This window comes from Sturnira hondurensis, unplaced genomic scaffold, assembly GCF_014824575.4.
Source record: "Sturnira hondurensis isolate 20B ecotype Veracruz unplaced genomic scaffold, ASM1482457v3 Scaffold0016663, whole genome shotgun sequence".
In the NCBI taxonomy this organism is placed as follows: Eukaryota; Metazoa; Chordata; class Mammalia; order Chiroptera; family Phyllostomidae; genus Sturnira; species Sturnira hondurensis.
In genome coordinates this window covers 15,084,370-15,100,822 of record NW_028089294.1, presented here as the reverse complement: position 1 = coordinate 15,100,822, position 16,453 = coordinate 15,084,370, and the positions used below count along the sequence as shown (strand labels likewise).

At 51.2% G+C, this 16,453-nt stretch overlaps 1 protein-coding gene across 1 annotated transcript in view; it reads right to left on the bottom strand.

The window, feature by feature from the left end:
- The window catches only part of IFT172 (intraflagellar transport 172), a 31,629-nt gene that overhangs the window by 1,675 nt on the left and 13,501 nt on the right, over positions 1 to 16,453 (bottom strand). The window contains exons 16-42 of the mRNA XM_037066688.1: positions 15,791 to 15,958; positions 13,314 to 13,450; positions 13,014 to 13,121; positions 11,499 to 11,583; positions 11,095 to 11,187; positions 10,748 to 10,825; positions 10,263 to 10,511; positions 9,998 to 10,076; positions 9,695 to 9,815; positions 9,383 to 9,527; positions 8,810 to 8,899; positions 8,154 to 8,251; positions 7,891 to 8,026; positions 7,689 to 7,805; positions 7,224 to 7,366; positions 6,406 to 6,499; positions 6,182 to 6,246; positions 5,811 to 5,991; positions 5,481 to 5,590; positions 5,236 to 5,365; positions 3,157 to 3,255; positions 2,850 to 2,959; positions 2,645 to 2,708; positions 2,446 to 2,532; positions 2,042 to 2,158; positions 1,162 to 1,272; positions 855 to 974 (exon numbers count right to left, since the gene is read on the bottom strand). Coding sequence (XP_036922583.1) covers positions 855 to 974; positions 1,162 to 1,272; positions 2,042 to 2,158; positions 2,446 to 2,532; positions 2,645 to 2,708; positions 2,850 to 2,959; positions 3,157 to 3,255; positions 5,236 to 5,365; positions 5,481 to 5,590; positions 5,811 to 5,991; positions 6,182 to 6,246; positions 6,406 to 6,499; positions 7,224 to 7,366; positions 7,689 to 7,805; positions 7,891 to 8,026; positions 8,154 to 8,251; positions 8,810 to 8,899; positions 9,383 to 9,527; positions 9,695 to 9,815; positions 9,998 to 10,076; positions 10,263 to 10,511; positions 10,748 to 10,825; positions 11,095 to 11,187; positions 11,499 to 11,583; positions 13,014 to 13,121; positions 13,314 to 13,450; positions 15,791 to 15,958 — 3,135 coding nt within the window. The remainder of the gene's footprint in view (positions 1 to 854; positions 975 to 1,161; positions 1,273 to 2,041; positions 2,159 to 2,445; positions 2,533 to 2,644; positions 2,709 to 2,849; positions 2,960 to 3,156; positions 3,256 to 5,235; positions 5,366 to 5,480; positions 5,591 to 5,810; positions 5,992 to 6,181; positions 6,247 to 6,405; positions 6,500 to 7,223; positions 7,367 to 7,688; positions 7,806 to 7,890; positions 8,027 to 8,153; positions 8,252 to 8,809; positions 8,900 to 9,382; positions 9,528 to 9,694; positions 9,816 to 9,997; positions 10,077 to 10,262; positions 10,512 to 10,747; positions 10,826 to 11,094; positions 11,188 to 11,498; positions 11,584 to 13,013; positions 13,122 to 13,313; positions 13,451 to 15,790; positions 15,959 to 16,453) is intronic.

Genomic DNA, 16,453 nt, shown 5'->3' with positions numbered 1-16,453 from the left:
GACCCTGACTCTTCGGTGGCCAAGCAAGCAGACCAGTGATCTTATGACTCAGGCAGCCACAGAGCCGGAAAACCAACCATCGTTAAACTGCGCTGGATCGCAAGCTGTTCTGGGTCTTAGTTATTTTCATCTGCACAGAACTGGGCACAGATTACTTCTAAATTTCCTTCCATGTCTAGAATTCTATCAGCCAAGTGCATGAAATAATGATACAACATTGGTTTTCAGCCGATGTGCTACAAGAATTTTTAAAACATGCAATACCTGACCGTCGAGTCGGGCTGCTTTTTCCCTTAGGTTGTCACATAAAAAAATGATAACAGCCAACACAACAATAGTGACCTACTGTGAATGAGTCAAATATTATACCTACTTTTTCTTGTCAGATTGTCAAAAATATTTTTTGGTGTGCCACAGAATTTTAGTAATTCATGAGAAAGATTTCCTAATTTCATAATTTAGTAATTATGAAAAAGATTGAAAATCGCCCCTCCATGCCCCTGTAGAGATGGCACTGCTAGTAACAGGAATGGTATATTGTATTAGTAGATGAAAAGGGTTGAAAATCGTTGCAGTATATTGAATACTATGATGAATAAGCCAAAGGTAGGTGTATAAGGGGCCAATACAGCAATCACGGGATCTGAATGTTGAAGCATAATGAGGTGGGAGCTGTGTGGGCAGACAGCCCTAAGAAGATCAAAGGCAGGGAGAAAACCATCTCAGCAGGGATTCAAGATTTATTTAAACAGAAAAGAAGCTAGGAGAGAAGTGGGCCAAGCACTTGAATTCACTCAATGTTATGCATTTGAAGGTGCGTTCACAAGCCCGAGTGCCCCTCCCTGCCACCTCACCAGCTGTTTGACACTCTGGGCTGCAGAGCGGGTGGCATAGTAATGAGCGATCAGCAGCATCGTCTCAAACTCCTCATGGGCTGGAGTGTTGGCCTCACTGGACTTCACCAGGTTTTCACACTAGAGCAGGCAGAGAGCATAACCTGGGTCAGGGGTCACAGTACCAGGGCCATGGGGTGGTCAACTGGTGGCCACCTGGACAGAGGAAGGGTTATACATGAGAGGGTAAAGATTTAAGTGCAGGAAAGAAGAGTCAAGACAGGGACAGGCGGAGCAGCCTCATCACTGGTCAGCCCGACTTCCGCACCAGGTTGAAGAGGACATCCCGGAGGTCAGCCCAGGTGTGGTAGGCCTCAGCACTGTTGGTCCCGGGTGAGCTCACCACGTCGCTGAAGATCCTTTTGTAAATGTTGAAGTTCTGAAGGTAGAGGGTGAGAGGAGCTGAGTGAGGTGGGAAGAGCGCAAGAGAAGGTCAGTGGAAGTAGGTCCAAGAGAGGAAAACAGGCTGTAAATGTGCGTGTGGAGGAACTGTGGGACAGTGGTGGAGAAAGTGCTATTTTTTAGGAAACAGAGTGAAGAGTAAGAGAATACTTTTTCCAATTTCAATTGTTGATTTTAGCAGGGGAAGGGAGACAAACATTTATCAGCTGCCTTCTGCAAGCTTCTCCACCAGGGACCAAGGGACTGAACCTGCAACCCAGGCATGTACCTTGACTGGGAATCGAACCAGCAACCTCCCGGTTTGCAGGACAATGCCCAACCCACTGAGCAACACCAGTCGCATGAAGATAACTACTTCTTACCAACTGGTGCTCTGTGACTTTGGGGAAATGTGGGGCTGCGTGCACAGTCACAGTGGGAGTGGGCTAATATTCCAGAGGGCCGTGATGCTCAGATGGGGCAGTGGTTACGTTCACTGGGGGGAGGTAAGGCCCTGGAGGTGTGTGTGGGATTCATTTCTGAAAAGCTGTTCCCTGTGTATTAGGTAAAGGCTTGAGGTTGGTGTTTCTTCAAAGGGTAAATCTCCAGAGAGGCTATACGTTTTGGAGAGACTGGGTGGGGTCTCTGGGCATGATGACACTGATCAAAGAATCCTTAACAAAGACAGCTCCCGAGGGGAGGGTGGTTCTCAAGGAGAAGAAAACAATTTGTTGAGGAAAGGTTCACCCCAAGGAGCAGGCTGGTACCTGTGGGTTAGCAGGGGCTCCGTGTTGCACATACAGGGCCAGTGCCTGGGCGTAGCCACCCTCTCGGATCAGGTGAGTTGCATACAAGGCCACGTACTTGTGCAGAATCTTGTAGTTCTGTCCCGGAGGTGGGAAAGCAGGGCAGAGGTTGGGATCAGCAAGACCAGACAGTGAGGGCGGGGTGGTAACTTGAGACTGAATTTGTTTAGGAGGCAAAAGGCACATGCCAGCCGGGCCCCCTTGGCCTCTGACCCCGATTTCAGAGTGTGAAAGACTAGGCGCTCTGGTTGTTGATCGGGCGTCTCTAGGGTTTGGGCTTTCAGGAAGGAAGGATAGGTAGGGGGCAGGTGGGGCTACTGGGACCACGCACAGAAGAGCTGGGAATAGGAGGAAGAGAGCAGTACCTGCTTGGTAGCGGTTTCAATGCACTTGTCCCACTGGCCCTGCTCCACGTACAGGTCCAGAGCTGCTACCACATCCACACCCACCAGCTATGGATCCATCGAAAAGACAGTGAGGAGACAGATGACATGAGGGGAGAAGAGGGAGAGAATTTCAAGCCTTCTCGTGTGTTCTGCCTCCTACTGGCTCCTCAAGCCTCACCGAGTCCACTTTGCCCTGGTCCTTGAGGAACTCTTTATAATGCTGGTCCACATAGTCTTCGTACCTGTGAAGATGTGCAGAGATCTCACACTTCATGGTCCCGGATGGTCTCATGGTCACACCCTTCCTATGAGAACTTTCTCCAATCTTAGTTTTTACAAAAGGAAATTAAGAATTTCCCAGTGAGAAGGGGCAGTGAGCTTACCGGGGATCTAACTCCTTGGCCACACGCTTGGCCTTGTTCCACTCCTCAGCCTCCATGAAAGCGTCGATGGCTTCCTTGACTAGGTCCAGGTTCAGATAGAGCTCCGCAGCCTGCACGGAGGGAAACCTGAGACTGGAGGCCATCTTTCCTCTCCATGCCTCAGTTTGCCCTCTGTGAACTCTTCACCTGGTGTCCCCACAAGTGCATGCCACGCCTGCCAAGAGGCCCACCTCACACACTTGCTTCCATGTCACCACTCCCCCCACCTCTTCGAAACCTGTCTCCTCAGCCCCCGCACCCGACTTACTGCACAGTGCTTTCCAATTCCAGCCAGCTGGGGTCCTACAGCCCGAACTACTTCCAGACTGCGCTGCGGAGGCAGAAACTTGATGGAGAGCTCGGCTGCCTGAGTGGTTGAACAGAAGAGGGAGATGGGGAGGAGAGACAAGGACCACTGGGGGTCTTCGGCCTGGTCTGTTTTTTCCCTCCAGTTGCCAACTTGCTCTTCTAAACTCTCCCTCACCTTCCACCCTCCTAGGAAAAGCCTGCCTCATGGTCCATCAGCACCTCTTGACTCATCCTCTGTTAGACACTCCTTGCTAAGGTCACTGTATTTGGTCCTGCCACCTTTGACAAACTGGTTTCTTGAGTTCTTTGTCACAAACAGAATCTTAGCAAAATGGTGTAGGTAAAGAAACCCGAAAACAGCAGTCCAGGACATTTCATAAATATTCGTGTGGGGCTTCTCCAAGCCTCAGTTTCTTCACGACAAGAACGATGGTTGGTCCGGACTCGCAGTGTCCAGAACAGCAGCTGCCGGTCACATGCGGCGTCCCGGCTGAGATGCGCCATAAGGCTAAGTGCACTTGCGTTTCGAAGACTTAGTACGGAAGAAGGAATGTACCGTGTGTATCTCAACACGTGTTTATAGTGATTACATGTTGAAATAATAGTTTAGGTGTACTGGGTTAGGTAAAATGTTACAATTATTTTCACCTGTTTCTTTTTACTCACTTGAATGTGGCTACTAAAATATTTCAAATGACGTGTGTGACTTGCACTACATTTCTGTTGGACAGTGACCAGTGGTGATCTTAGAGACATCTTCCAGCCCTAACAGTAACCATAAACCCTGTGCTCTATAAGCTTACTCTGTTTCCACTGTGATGCTGACAGCCTCCCCAGATTTTAATTTTCATGTGGCCTAGTTTAGCTACAGACTGTGCTAGTCCTCCTGGTCTTCCCCCACCTTGTTCTTGCCTGTCTCTCTTTACCCGCCAAATCCTTCAGAACTTAAATTGCCCCCACCCAGGAAGCCATCCTCTGCCCAATCTGAAGAAGGTATAGTCATGCACAGACCCCAATAAGCAATGCCTCAGAATAAGGCACAGCAGATGCTTAATAATGATTATACTTGATTAAATCCACTAAACTCTGCCCTGGCTGGTGTGGCTCAGGGGATTGAGCACTGGCCTGAAAACCAAAGGGTCACCAGTTTGATTCCCAGTCAGAGCACATGAGTGGGTTGTGGGCCAGGTCCCCAGTTGGGGGCGTGTGAGAGGCAACCACACATCGATGTTTCTCTCCCTTTCTCCCTCCCTTCCCCTCTCTCTAAAAACACATAAAATCTTCAAAAAACAAAAATAAAATCCACTAAACTCTCAGAACAATCATCACTCCTTTTTACTCCCTTCCCTCCAGCTTTTACAGGCTATTCAGTGACAAGACCTCAGAAACTAAGGGAAATTCTGCAAGGGCATCACCGAACCAACATTTTATTTAGGGGGCCGATCAATCTCACCCCTCATGGCACCTAATACCATATTTGCCTGAACCTAAGGCACACCATTTAAACTGCGCCTGTATCCCAACTTCAAAGGCACTAAAATGTGACTGTTTGTATGTCTTAGAATTGATGAAACACACTGGCTGGGCTTGATCTGCTGGAGGCTTCTTTCCAGGTGCTGGGCGGAGGGGAAGCCTCTGCTTCCTTCCTAAGCTCCATCTGGCTCCAGCTCCAGGCCCTAGAATTTGCCTCATAGAGCCTCCCGAGCCCCTGCAACCCGTGGAGATCTCAGCCTTCTCTGAACTTCACTTTGAGTCACCCCCTTTAGTGGCCACCGAGTGATCACCTCATTCAGATAAAACATTAACTGAGCCACATGTCTGTCCAAATTGCCCCAATTTCTTACTGTCAGGGCTCTCAGACACCCCCGTTTACAGCCTTCGGAGGTTTTGGACCTATATCTAGCAAGTATTCAACAGATACCTACTACCCGACTGAAAACAAAAAGACAGGGAAAAGCAATGAATGTCTGCGAAGGAATGCTGGGCGTGAATGGGGGTCTGGGGAGGCGGAGGCCAGGCGGGGCGGGGCCGGCCTCACCTTCAGCCAGCACTTCTCCACCAGGCTGCTGCTCCCTGTGTCCCGCACTTTGAGGTAACAGTCGACTGCACGGCTGTACTCCCCAGCCTGCTCCCACTGTCGAGCTTGTTCCACGAGCCCCTCCATGCCCCTGTAGAGATGGCACTGCTTGTAACAGGAATGGGGAGGGGTGGTATGGCCAATTCTGAACTTTATGACCCACCCCCCAGCCCTGCCCACATTTCGGGGGGCCCCTGGCTTCATACCTGGCCCCCTTCTTGGTAGCTTCCCGCTCATACTCTTCCTGCAGAGCCTCCAGCTGGCCAGGCACATAGTCCTTGCAGATCCGCAGGGCATCGCTCCATAATCCAGCCTCCTGCTCAGATTTCCAGGTATCGGGGGGCAGAGGAAGGCATGACAGCTTCCCACTGCCACCCATGTGGCATGGCCCCTGATTCCTCTTTCCTCCTCCCTCTTCTTCTCCTTCCCCTCCCCAGTGCTAGCCTGATCTTTCTCATACCAGAGGTCTGTGCAGCACTCTGTGGACTCAGATACGCTCTTCCCCTCCCCTCACGGCCCTCATTCCGGTGTCCCACCTTATAAAAATTGAGGGCCAGGCCTGGTCTCTGGGCCCGAAGCAGCAGTCCTTCTGCTTTCTGAAAGTCCTTCTCCTCCAAGGCCACCCGCGCCTGCCCCACGAGCACCTCAGCAACGCTGTCAGGGTCATGGGCCTCGGCCACACGCTGAGCGGCCTCCCAATCCTGGTTATGGACAAACCTGCCCCCAGATGGGAACACAGGAGAGGCTGAGCACAGGGCTGAGGCCTCCACGATGGGAACAAACGGGCATGTCGCTGAAGGGTGTACTGTTCACCGGGACTAGGTTTGGGTGACACTGTGCGTGACGGTGAGAGGCCCTGGGGCCGGGCTCAGGAGGACAGGGTTTCAGAATTTCTGGGGTCACTCACATGAGGACCGCTTCCTTGGGTTTGCCAGCCCTGATGAATTCCGCTTCAGCCTCTTCAAATTTACCCTATAGGAAGAGCAGGGCAGGCACACATGATGAGGAGACTGGCGTCACAGGCAGCCATGAGGCTTGAAGTGGGAACACTGGCGCGCTGGGCTGGGGGGTGGACAGGAGGGTTCTGCGGTCAGGGTCACTGAGGGCAATGGAGAAGGATCGCATCCATACCTCATCCTCCAGGTACATAGCATATCGGAGATGAATCTCGGGGGTTTTGTGCTTGAGGGCCAGCCGAGAGAGTTCAAAAGCAAAGTCAAAGGAGCTGAAAGGGAAGGTGCAGGTAAGGTTTGCCTACTCAACACTTCCTTAAAAACAGAAGAGGCAAGAAAGGAGGGGAAGGGAGAGATTAAGAAAGACAACTGCCTGAACTGATACAGAAACACAGAGAGATGTGAAGAAACAGGCACACAGCCCTGGGATGGTCCCATCACCATCGCCACGGATCGGGACGCATTTGGAAAAGCCTGTGCTTCCTGACACTAGGGGATGAGTGGGATGGGCAGAAAGCAGGGAAGGGGTGCTGGGCCTCACGGCACTGCAGCCACAGGGCGGGGAGGGCTCCCCGGGCTGCCACTCCTCCTCCTGAGCCACGTCTGTAGTAGCAGAGAGACAGTTTCTCGGAGACAGTGACACTGCCCTCGGCACTCCGACTGACGCAGGGCTACTGCTGGCATCCGTAACACTTACCTGAGAAAAGCTCATTTCGAATTTAACGGAATCACTTCTGTCACTCAGAAATAAGATACTGGCTTAATGCACTTTAGTCTTAAAAGCGCTCTCTCTCCACTTTTATCTTCAGAACAGCCAAAGATTAAACACTGTTCTGAGACCCAAGGAATAGGGGAAGAGTTACGGCTCTTTCCTTATCGCACTTCTTCACTCGGCCTCAGCTTTTAGAAAGGCTTATGAGTTACACCTCGGTCTTCCTCCCCAGCGTGGAGGCTCTGTCTGGAACGGGGCCAGGCAGAGAAGGCTCAGTGCCTCACCAGTTGTCGGCTGCGTGGTCGACCGCAGCTTCCAGGAGCCCCAGCTTGTTAAGCAGCCGAACCGCAGCCTCTCCTCCCAGGCTCCTTGCCCACAGGTAGGCCACGTGTCTATGGGCGTTAGGTCCCCCGTGAGCCTTGGCCACCTGTAACACAAAGCCACTTGGCAGCCTGCCAGCGCAGGGACACGGGGCTGCTCCCTCCTGGTCTCTGACCTGGCCTGGGCTGCAGCAAGGGTCAGGCACCAGGGCTAGGACAGCAGGGGGAAGGCTGAGTTTCTGGGTCTCTTAACCTGTTTACGGGCCAAGGACGGATTTCAGGTGGTCCACAGACCCTTAAGATTGCACGAGAAATTCTGGGTATAGGTGTGGATGTTTTTCAGAGACCCACGCCCAGATGAGAATTAGACAAACACTTGAGAGTGGGGAAGGAGGACTACGCCTCCAGTGTGGCCTGGGGATTCCTTACCCGATAGGCCTCTTCCCAAAGCCCATTGGACCGGTACATGTTCACGGTTGCCTTCCACTCCTGGGCCTCAAGGTAGTGGTACTCAGCCTCCTGAAGTCGGCCTTCAGCCTCCAGCTCCTGTGGAGAGGTGGGTCAGCACAGAGACAGCGGCCCGTGTGGCTTGTCTGATGAAGAGGTGGGCAGGGACAGAGGAAGGGCTCACCTTGCCCAGGTGGAGGTGTGTGTCACTGAGGAGATCGGGGTGGTGCTTCCCCACCAGGCGGATCATGTCGTCATACAGTTTGTGCTTTTTGAACATGGTAATGGCGAGATCAGGCTCTTCCACTGTCACATACAGCCTGGGGAAAGGAGACACTCTTGGAGCCTCCTAGACCCACACTTCTGCAGCGAGGGTCACTCCTGCATAGGACACCCCCTCAGACCCCATCTCCTCCCCCTCCACTCCTCCTCAGGGGCCCTGCTCACCTTTCAGCCTCGCGATACTTGCCCTGCTTCTCCATCTCCTGCGCCTGGGTGATGTACAGCACCGACACCTCTTCTGGTCTCATACACTTCGTCGCCAGCTGTGCGCACAAAGCAAGAGTAGCCTCAGGTGCCAGTTCCTGAGGGAAGTGGGGCTGAAGGGAACCTATCTTCACAGACCTCTGAACTTTCTGCCGCGCAACCAGGAGTGTGGTTACTGCCACCCTACCAGTCAGTGCAAGGACTTCCAAGTCCATAAGGAGCCGAGTAAGGACTATATTGTACTAAGGCAGGAGGGTCAGAGATGCCGTGCTCTGGGGGCCTCTGTTCCCACTGCCACCCTCATACTGTGGCCACCGGGTTCTGGGAGTGGGAGTGAGAACACAGCTGCCAATGCCGCCGGAGCGTCAGGAGTGGTATTCCAGATTCCCCAGCTCCCAAGACCACCGGCTCTTCAGACTTACAGGTCTGGGGACTCAGGTCTCTCTTTGTCCTTGCCTTTCCCTATGGCGAGGGATCAAAGTTACCCTGACTGTGTTTTGGTACTTCCTCAGCTTTTTGGGAACCCAGGGAAATGGGAGGCCGATCAGAGACGAAGGAGAGTGGCACCACAACCACCAGGATGGAACTCTCTGGTCACGGCCCCACACCCTCTCTACCTTGTGGGCCTGCTCCCAGCGGCCAGCCTGGGTGTACATGTCTATCGCATCTTTTGTCCGGTCTCCCTTAACGTAGAGTTCCTCAGCAATCTGGTTGAGAGAGGCAGATGCAAAAGGTCAGAGCGACAGAGCTAAAGCAGCCTGCAGGGGGAAAGAGGAAACCTCGGCCGGGCTGCAGTAGATAGAGCCTGGGATACGGTTTTCGTACTGTAACAGAGAAGAGATGACTGTGGGTATCTCACACCTTCTACTCTTTTGGAAAAAAGACCAGCCAAAACCAGTATGAGGGCAACACAATGGAAATTTACAAGGGCCTCACCTGGCTGCAGTGCAAGAGATTTTCTATGTTAGCTAAGTTGGAATTATCCACGAGGAATCATTCATGATGGCCCAGGAGGAGGGTCATACTGGAATGAAACAGGGTCAGTAAACCGTTTCTTCCCATTCAGGGTGGTGACGTTGCTGGGTCTTAGAAGGAAGGGTCTGGTGAGGTGGCCCCCACGTCCCTTTCCGGTTCTCTCCCTGTCGTACTGAACTGACTGCCTCAGGCTGCAGAGAGGGGCTGGTCCTCACCTCGTACTCCTGCAGAGATGCATAGTGCTGGGCCACACGGGGATAGTATTTGGACGCAGTGTTCCGGTCCTGTAGATCTAATATATAAATTGCCTTCTTCCACTGGCGGGCACCCAGGGCAGCTTCAATTGCCTTAATGGAGCACCTGGCATAGTTGGGAAAGGCATAGATGTGTTAGAGGAAAGAGAAAGACGGGTGGCGGTGAAGGGCACCTTGGGCATTCCCCAGGCTGCGTTCTGAGAGCTCTTCCTTCAGGCCTCGGTGCCCTTACTTGCACATACCCAATCTCCTCTGCACCCCAGACCCTCATACCTGGCTTCAATATAGTGGTTAATGGCTGCGTCAAGCTGCTTCTGCTGCACCAGGTGGTCCCCCCACGCTTCCTCTAGTCTCACCACCTCTCCTGGGAATGCCATTCGAGCCAGCTCCACCGCTGCCAGAGATGGAGAGGCACTCAGCTCGGACTTCCAGGGACAGGACTCAGGGAGAGTGAGCCAGGGAAATGAAGTGTGGAAAACAGGTGAGAAGTGGAGGCACGGAGAAGGGAAGCCCGTCAGCCTGAACAGATGCACAGGAGTGCCTGACACTGAAGGACGGGTTGTGGGTGACCCCTACCTTTCATGAAAGCGTTGCCTTTACAGTAACACTCCAGGGCCCGCTGTGGATTTCGAATCTTTTCAAAGAGATCACCTGCCTGTGAACACATACTATATATCACTACCAGGAAACCCTTACTAACCCTTACAAAGAATCAAGTACCAGCCCCAACAAGAAGAGACTCGGCCACCAGTCATGGAGGGCAATGCACTCCAAGCCCCTCTGGGTAGGAGAGGGGCGCTGAGCCCTGGGAATAGGGTCAGGAACAGGAAGCCAGCCATACCCTTTCGTACAGTTCCCCCTTGATAAGGGCTGCAGTGATGTGTTCCACCAGCTGGGTGTTGGCTAGCAGTTCCTCCTGGGTCAGCACCAGCCGAGCGGCTCTGGCAGGGAGCCCCGCTTTGAGGTAGAGGCTGATGGCTGCTAGCCCATCCCCCTGGCTCTCCTGCAGTTCGCCTGCTCGCTCTTCTTGCTGGGTGTCCATCAGCCACTGGTAGTAACTCTGGCGCAGCTTTTCTAGAGCGGGGTGCCCCTGGGGACACAGCAGAGAACGGGGAGTCACCTGTCTCCTTCCCGCCCTGCTGCCTCCCGTGCTTCTGCAATCCCACCGGAGCACCGGGAATCCTCCTCTACACAGTGTCCTGACCCCCCACCATGTTAGCTCCCAGCCCCAACCCGTTCCAGTTCCTACAGCCTCCTTACAAGTGGAGGTTTCTCATGTTGGTGGAACTGAGTTCTGAAGCACTGTGGAGAAGACACAACTGATACCTTGGCCTCAGCCACAGCGATGCAGTCATCCCAACGGTGTAGCTCCTGGTACATGTCCATGGCCTCCTCAACAGCATTCTAGGGGAACCCAGGCAGAGGACAGAGGGCCACCGGGAAGACATGAGGATCAGAAGTCAGCAAGGTCTCTTTGGCCTGGCTAAGATACCAGCCTGGATGGCATTTACTTATACACAAGCAGAGGCAAATTTCTTGTGAAACTCAGAGGCTTTAGCTTCAGGGCGCCTTATTTGCATGGGCCCCTTCCAAGGCAGTTTTTCTTAAAGAGGGCTTCTCAAATTGTATGGCTTCAGGCCACCTCCTCCCTCTGGTCCCTCCTCTCCCATTACCTGTTCCAAGAAGATCATTTCAGCCAGTTTGTAGTTCTTTTCCAGCATGGCTAGACGTGCTCGGACCTGATAAAAATCTGTTCCTTCTCCACCCTGCAGGGGAAAGGGAGCTTCTGGTGAGCCTATCATGCTGCAGGTGCCATTCTGTCTGGGCAAGCTGAGACAGGAAGGCCAGAGAGATGTGGAAGCTAACAGACTGGGAAAGCTGAAAACTTCATGGGCTCACAGGCTTGAGGTTTGGCAAGCAATTCCAAAATGGTCCAACTGGAGGGCGCAGGTGGGGGATGGGCAGGGTAGAGGAGATCAGTCATGGCTAGAAAGCTACGATTCATAGAGCCTGGAGCCGAGGACTAAGAGAAATCTCAGCTGGGGAGACTGAATGAAATCAGGAGGGTAATACTTGCATATTCCCGAGACACTTGATCTGCAATCTCATTGGTCTCATGCAGGAACCGAGCTTTTGCTACATGGCCCAAAGCGGAAAAGCACCTACAGTATGGATACAATAAGAGTAACAGTAATATTACTATAGGGTCATCATTAATTCATTGGCTTAGCAGGCATATACTAAGCATCTATTATGTGCCAGGCACTGGTCTTGCCAGAACTGAAGACACAAAGGGAGTAAGACAGATGTGAGGGTCTTGGTCTCAGGGAACTTACTTTCTGGTGGAAACAATTAGCAAACAAACAAAAATAATAATTTGAGAGAATGAAAAAGGAAACAAAATATGACATTACAGACAGTAACTGAGGGAACTATTTAAGTTGGCAGTCAGAGAAGGCCTGGGTGAGGCGCTGACGTCTGAACTGAGACCTGAATACAAGAAGGGGGCAATCATGCAAAGGGGGAAAATTATTGCCAGCAGAAGGGACAGCTAGTGTAAAGGCCCTGTGGCAGGAGTGAGCCCAGCATGCTCAAAGGGCTGAAAGGATGCCAGTGCAGGTGGAGACTAGTGGGCAAGTAGGTACCTGGTAGGAGAAGGAAGCAGAAGCCAGGTATTGCAGGGCCTTAAAACATGGCAAAGGGTGTGGGTTTTTTACTGAGGACAATAGTAAGCTACTGGTAGATGCTGAGCAAGTAAAATGACATAATCTAATTTATGTTTTTTTATAAAATTACCCCAGCTGCTATGGGATAAATGGATCTAAGGGTGTAAGTCTCAGTGAGACTACTTAAGAGGCTATTGCAACACTGCAGGTAGGAGATGGTGGTGGCCAGTTCTAGGGTGGGGACAGCAGAGTTGGACAGATAAGACATTCGGCATGTTTTGAAGACCCTGGATCAGAGTCACCCGGACTTGCTGACATTCTGGCTGTGGGGAAAGTGGTGGGAGGGGACCAGGATGACTGCCAGCCAGAACTGCAGCAGCTGGCATTTACTGAACACCTGCAATCGGTGCTGTTTGCCTGGAGGCTCTCAGTTGTTCTCCACTGCCACCGCCGCCATCCTTCACCAACCTTCAAGGTAAGTTCTGTCATATCCCCACCTCACACAGAGGGGGTTGAGGTACCAAGGCTTGGAAAGGTTATGTCCTCTCTCCAAGGTTACACAAGTCGGTAAATGGAGCCCAAATTTGAACTCTAAGAGTCTCAAGTCCCAAGTCTGGCCTATTAACTACGCTCTATACCATACTCAGAATATACACATCAATGTCTGGATTGTAGGGTACAGGTGTTAAAATTTTTGAAAAGGGCCCCTAGTTACAAGGGGAAGCAGAAACAACAAAAGACACACTCTCACAGTCCAGGGTGAGAGTCCTGGGTTTGGAATAACTGTACTTTGGAAGGGCTCGCTGACATTTGCTGGCACAGGACGGAAGCAGGGCCTTAACCCAGGACAGGAGCTGCCCACACGTAAAACACCCATGTGGTCAGACTTCTCGCTGCCAGGCACCTCGCTCTGTGGGCCCTCTCACCTCTCAGCAATGTGCAGCTGCCTCGCCTCTAGCGCCAGCTTACTCAAGGTTTTCCACATTGCCTCTGTTTCTGGGGTCATTTCCAGAGTCTCCAAGAAGGCTGTTGCCCTGGAGAAGGAAGGAACCGAGGCACAAGGACTGAGTCCAGGGTCAGGAAGACACGGAGGAACAGGGGTGATGGGGTGGGGAGGAGAGGGCCAGGCAACTGTCTGCCCTTTTTGTCTAATCTCCTCCCGGGTCACCAGGTCCTGTTGAGATAGGACCCACTCCACGCTGCTGGTTTGAGGCCCGGCTCCTTACCGGGTGTAGTTGCCATCATCAATGGCTGTTCCAAACTCAATAAGACCTTCATCCAGCGTGTAGGCAACTGTAGTCACACCTTCGGTCACCATCACCTCGGTCTTTCCCCCGCCCCGCTCCACTCCTACAACGTCACCCTGTAAAAATTCAATCCCCACCCCACCCAAATTCTAAGTTAGTGTCTCCATGAGTCAAATGCAGGACACACCCACCCTCACCCAATGACCTGGCTCTCCTAACATTTAGTTTCCCTCGGGGAGATGAAAACCCCTTATCTACGGGGCCACACGCAGGTCGAAGCAGTCACAACCACGATGCCACTAATGCCTGCAGGTAAGGTGACAACATGTAACAGCCACTCCTGCTTCCAGCAAGGCTGTGACTAGGTGTTCTTAAGGATGCTCCCCTTCAAAGGCAACTTGAACCTGGCACACTGTGGGGTTTTTTAAAAAGGTTTTAGTTATTTATTTTTAGAGAGACGAAGAGAAAGAGAGAGGGAGATAAACATTTATCAGCTGCCTTTCACATGCCCCCACCAGGTGACCTGGCCTGCAATCTAGGCATGTGTCCTGACTGGGAATCAAACCTGTGACTTTTGGTTGTGGGATGAGGCCCAACCCACTAAGTCACACCCATCAGGGCGAACCTGGCATACTTTTTAATGCAATGCTGACTTCAACTGAGGAAATCACTAGGAATGCTTCTTACTTCCTCTTCCATTCTTCCCCCTCAAAAAAGAAAGAAAGAGCCAAAACAAGAGCAAGAGAGAGAGAAAGGGAAGGAGAGAAAGTAAAAGATCAGCACGCTAAAACCTGAGCAAGAAAATATGAAAGTTGAGCAAGTGGGAAGAATTTGCTCTGAAGGCAAACGCAGTGTCAGGAGAATAGATAGACCTTGGGTCCCCCAGCATGATGGGGACGCCGAGTCCGAGGGTCCCCCATGAACCTGGGGCCCTTTCTTCAGTAAAGGCACCACAGGTGGCACTGGTCACTAACAGGCCTGATTCCTGCAGAAGCAAACTCAAGTCACCTGTAGAGGAAAACATCCAGGTCCTTGGGATTCCAAAGATTCAACGTGACATGGGCTCATAATTAAAAAAAAAACACAAATATGAGTTAACAAAACACTATATAGGAGTAAACAATAACTATGAACAGCAGTTTTGGACTTCCAAGGATTTCAGACACTAAAAATATCAGTTTTGAAACAACCATGGAATACAAAATAAGTCAATCAATGGGACAATATTTGCAAAAGGCTAAGAAAATTAAGTCAGTCCAGAACTGGGTACTGAGTCCAACCATCTTTCAAGAACAATAGCCCTGACTGGTGTGGTTCAGTGGGTTGAGCATCACCTGCAAACTGAAAGGCTGCCCATTCAATTCCTGCTCAGGGCACACACCTGGGTTGTGGGCCAGGTCCCAGTTAAATAAATAAATAGACAGATAGATAGAATTTTTTTAAAAATGACAAAGGCCAAATAGAAACATTTTCAGATATTCAAAAACAAAGCTTTCATCGTGAGAAGACTGTCTTTCAAGAAGAAAAAGAACTCTAGAGGAACGGTCTGCCATGCGCAAAGAAAAGGCGAACGAAGAAACTGGTACCGTGATGGTTAATCTAAGCAAATTGTATAAAACAATAACGTCTAATAACAAAAGAGAACTAAAATCCTGGATAATAATGGCAAAGGGGAAGTAACTGAAGTTAACAAAGGTCCTTTTTAATGTCCCTGTATTGTTTGCAGGGGAGTGGAGGTTAGACACTGATTGACTTTGTTAATTTATGTACATGGTAAACTTTCAAGAGTAATCACTACAGAAATACAATGTATAACCTCCAAAACAAAAAAGTGAAAAAAGGGTGTTTAAGAAGTAAAAGACAAACAAACAAAAAAAACCCCAATCTTCATCAGCCTAAAATGAAACAAGAAAGCAGAAAAAAGAAATACAGAAAAAGAGCAAAAAGGAAGTACCATGTGCTCTATGCACACCCACACCAGTCACCCTAACCTGGCACGGGGCCTCTCTTCCTTCCTTCTGGTCCCCAGATCTGGGGGTGGCCCCCTGAGTGTGTGATGTGGGAGGACAGGAGACAGGGTCTGACCTGCCATCTGAGCAAAAAGGAATTACAGCTCCGAATGGTGTCTGCAGAGCCGGCACCTGCGGAAGTGACAGGAACTGCTCCTCCTGGCAGGGATCTACCAGCCTGAGGGAACGCCCCCTGTCACCCGGTGAATTCCCAGGGCCCCTGTCATAGAGACCCACACTCCAGGGGTCCAACAGAAAGTCAGGCATCTGAGCAAGAATGGTTCTGGGGCCTGGTCCATTGTGGGGAAGGAGTCTCAGCTTTACTTACTGACTCCTCCCAGAGATGAGGGGAGGCGGGCAGAGAAAACCAAGTAGCCTTTGGAGCCCCCTCGGTGCTCTAAGTAATCAGCCTGACTCGATGTCTGAGGAGCCTTGGTGTCGACATACCCTTATAGGGGACATGGTGACCCGCTCAGGTGCCTCAATGTTGTACCACACACACAAGCTGTTTCGGTTCTGAGCCACCAGCACATCACTTCCTGGGACCCACTGCACGTAGGAGCAGAAGTTGAGAATCATCGTCTTAGAGCAGCTTTCGATATCGTACAGATGCAGCTGAAGAAGAAAGAGGCAGACAGCACAATCAGAAGGGTGTGCGCAGTGTTTTCAGGTCTCTGCCCTTGCCCTGGTGGTGAAATGTGGCTAACCCACCAGGTAGGTACCTGCTGAATTTCAAAGCTTATTGACCTGCAACCCTTGAAGTTTATGTTGAGTTGGAATATTCTGACTGGTCAGATACAGAGCAAAGATCTACACCCTAGGAGTTTAAGATAGGTGAAGGTCAGACTTTCATTCTTAGAGTAACTGGGCCAGAGTCACCAGTCTGGATCACAAAAGTAAAGCCACCAGACAAAGTAAATGGCCTGGAAATTTGTGATGTGGCTTTCACATAACACTGAAAAATAAAATGAAAAACCAGCAGATATCCCTTTGCCCCTGAGGTTGAACTCTTTGGTGGTACCATACTGAAATCAGAATCAACGAGTGACGAGGAGACCGCCCTCGAGCCAGCTGCAGCGCTGTCAGACAAGCGCGGCTGACGTGCACTGC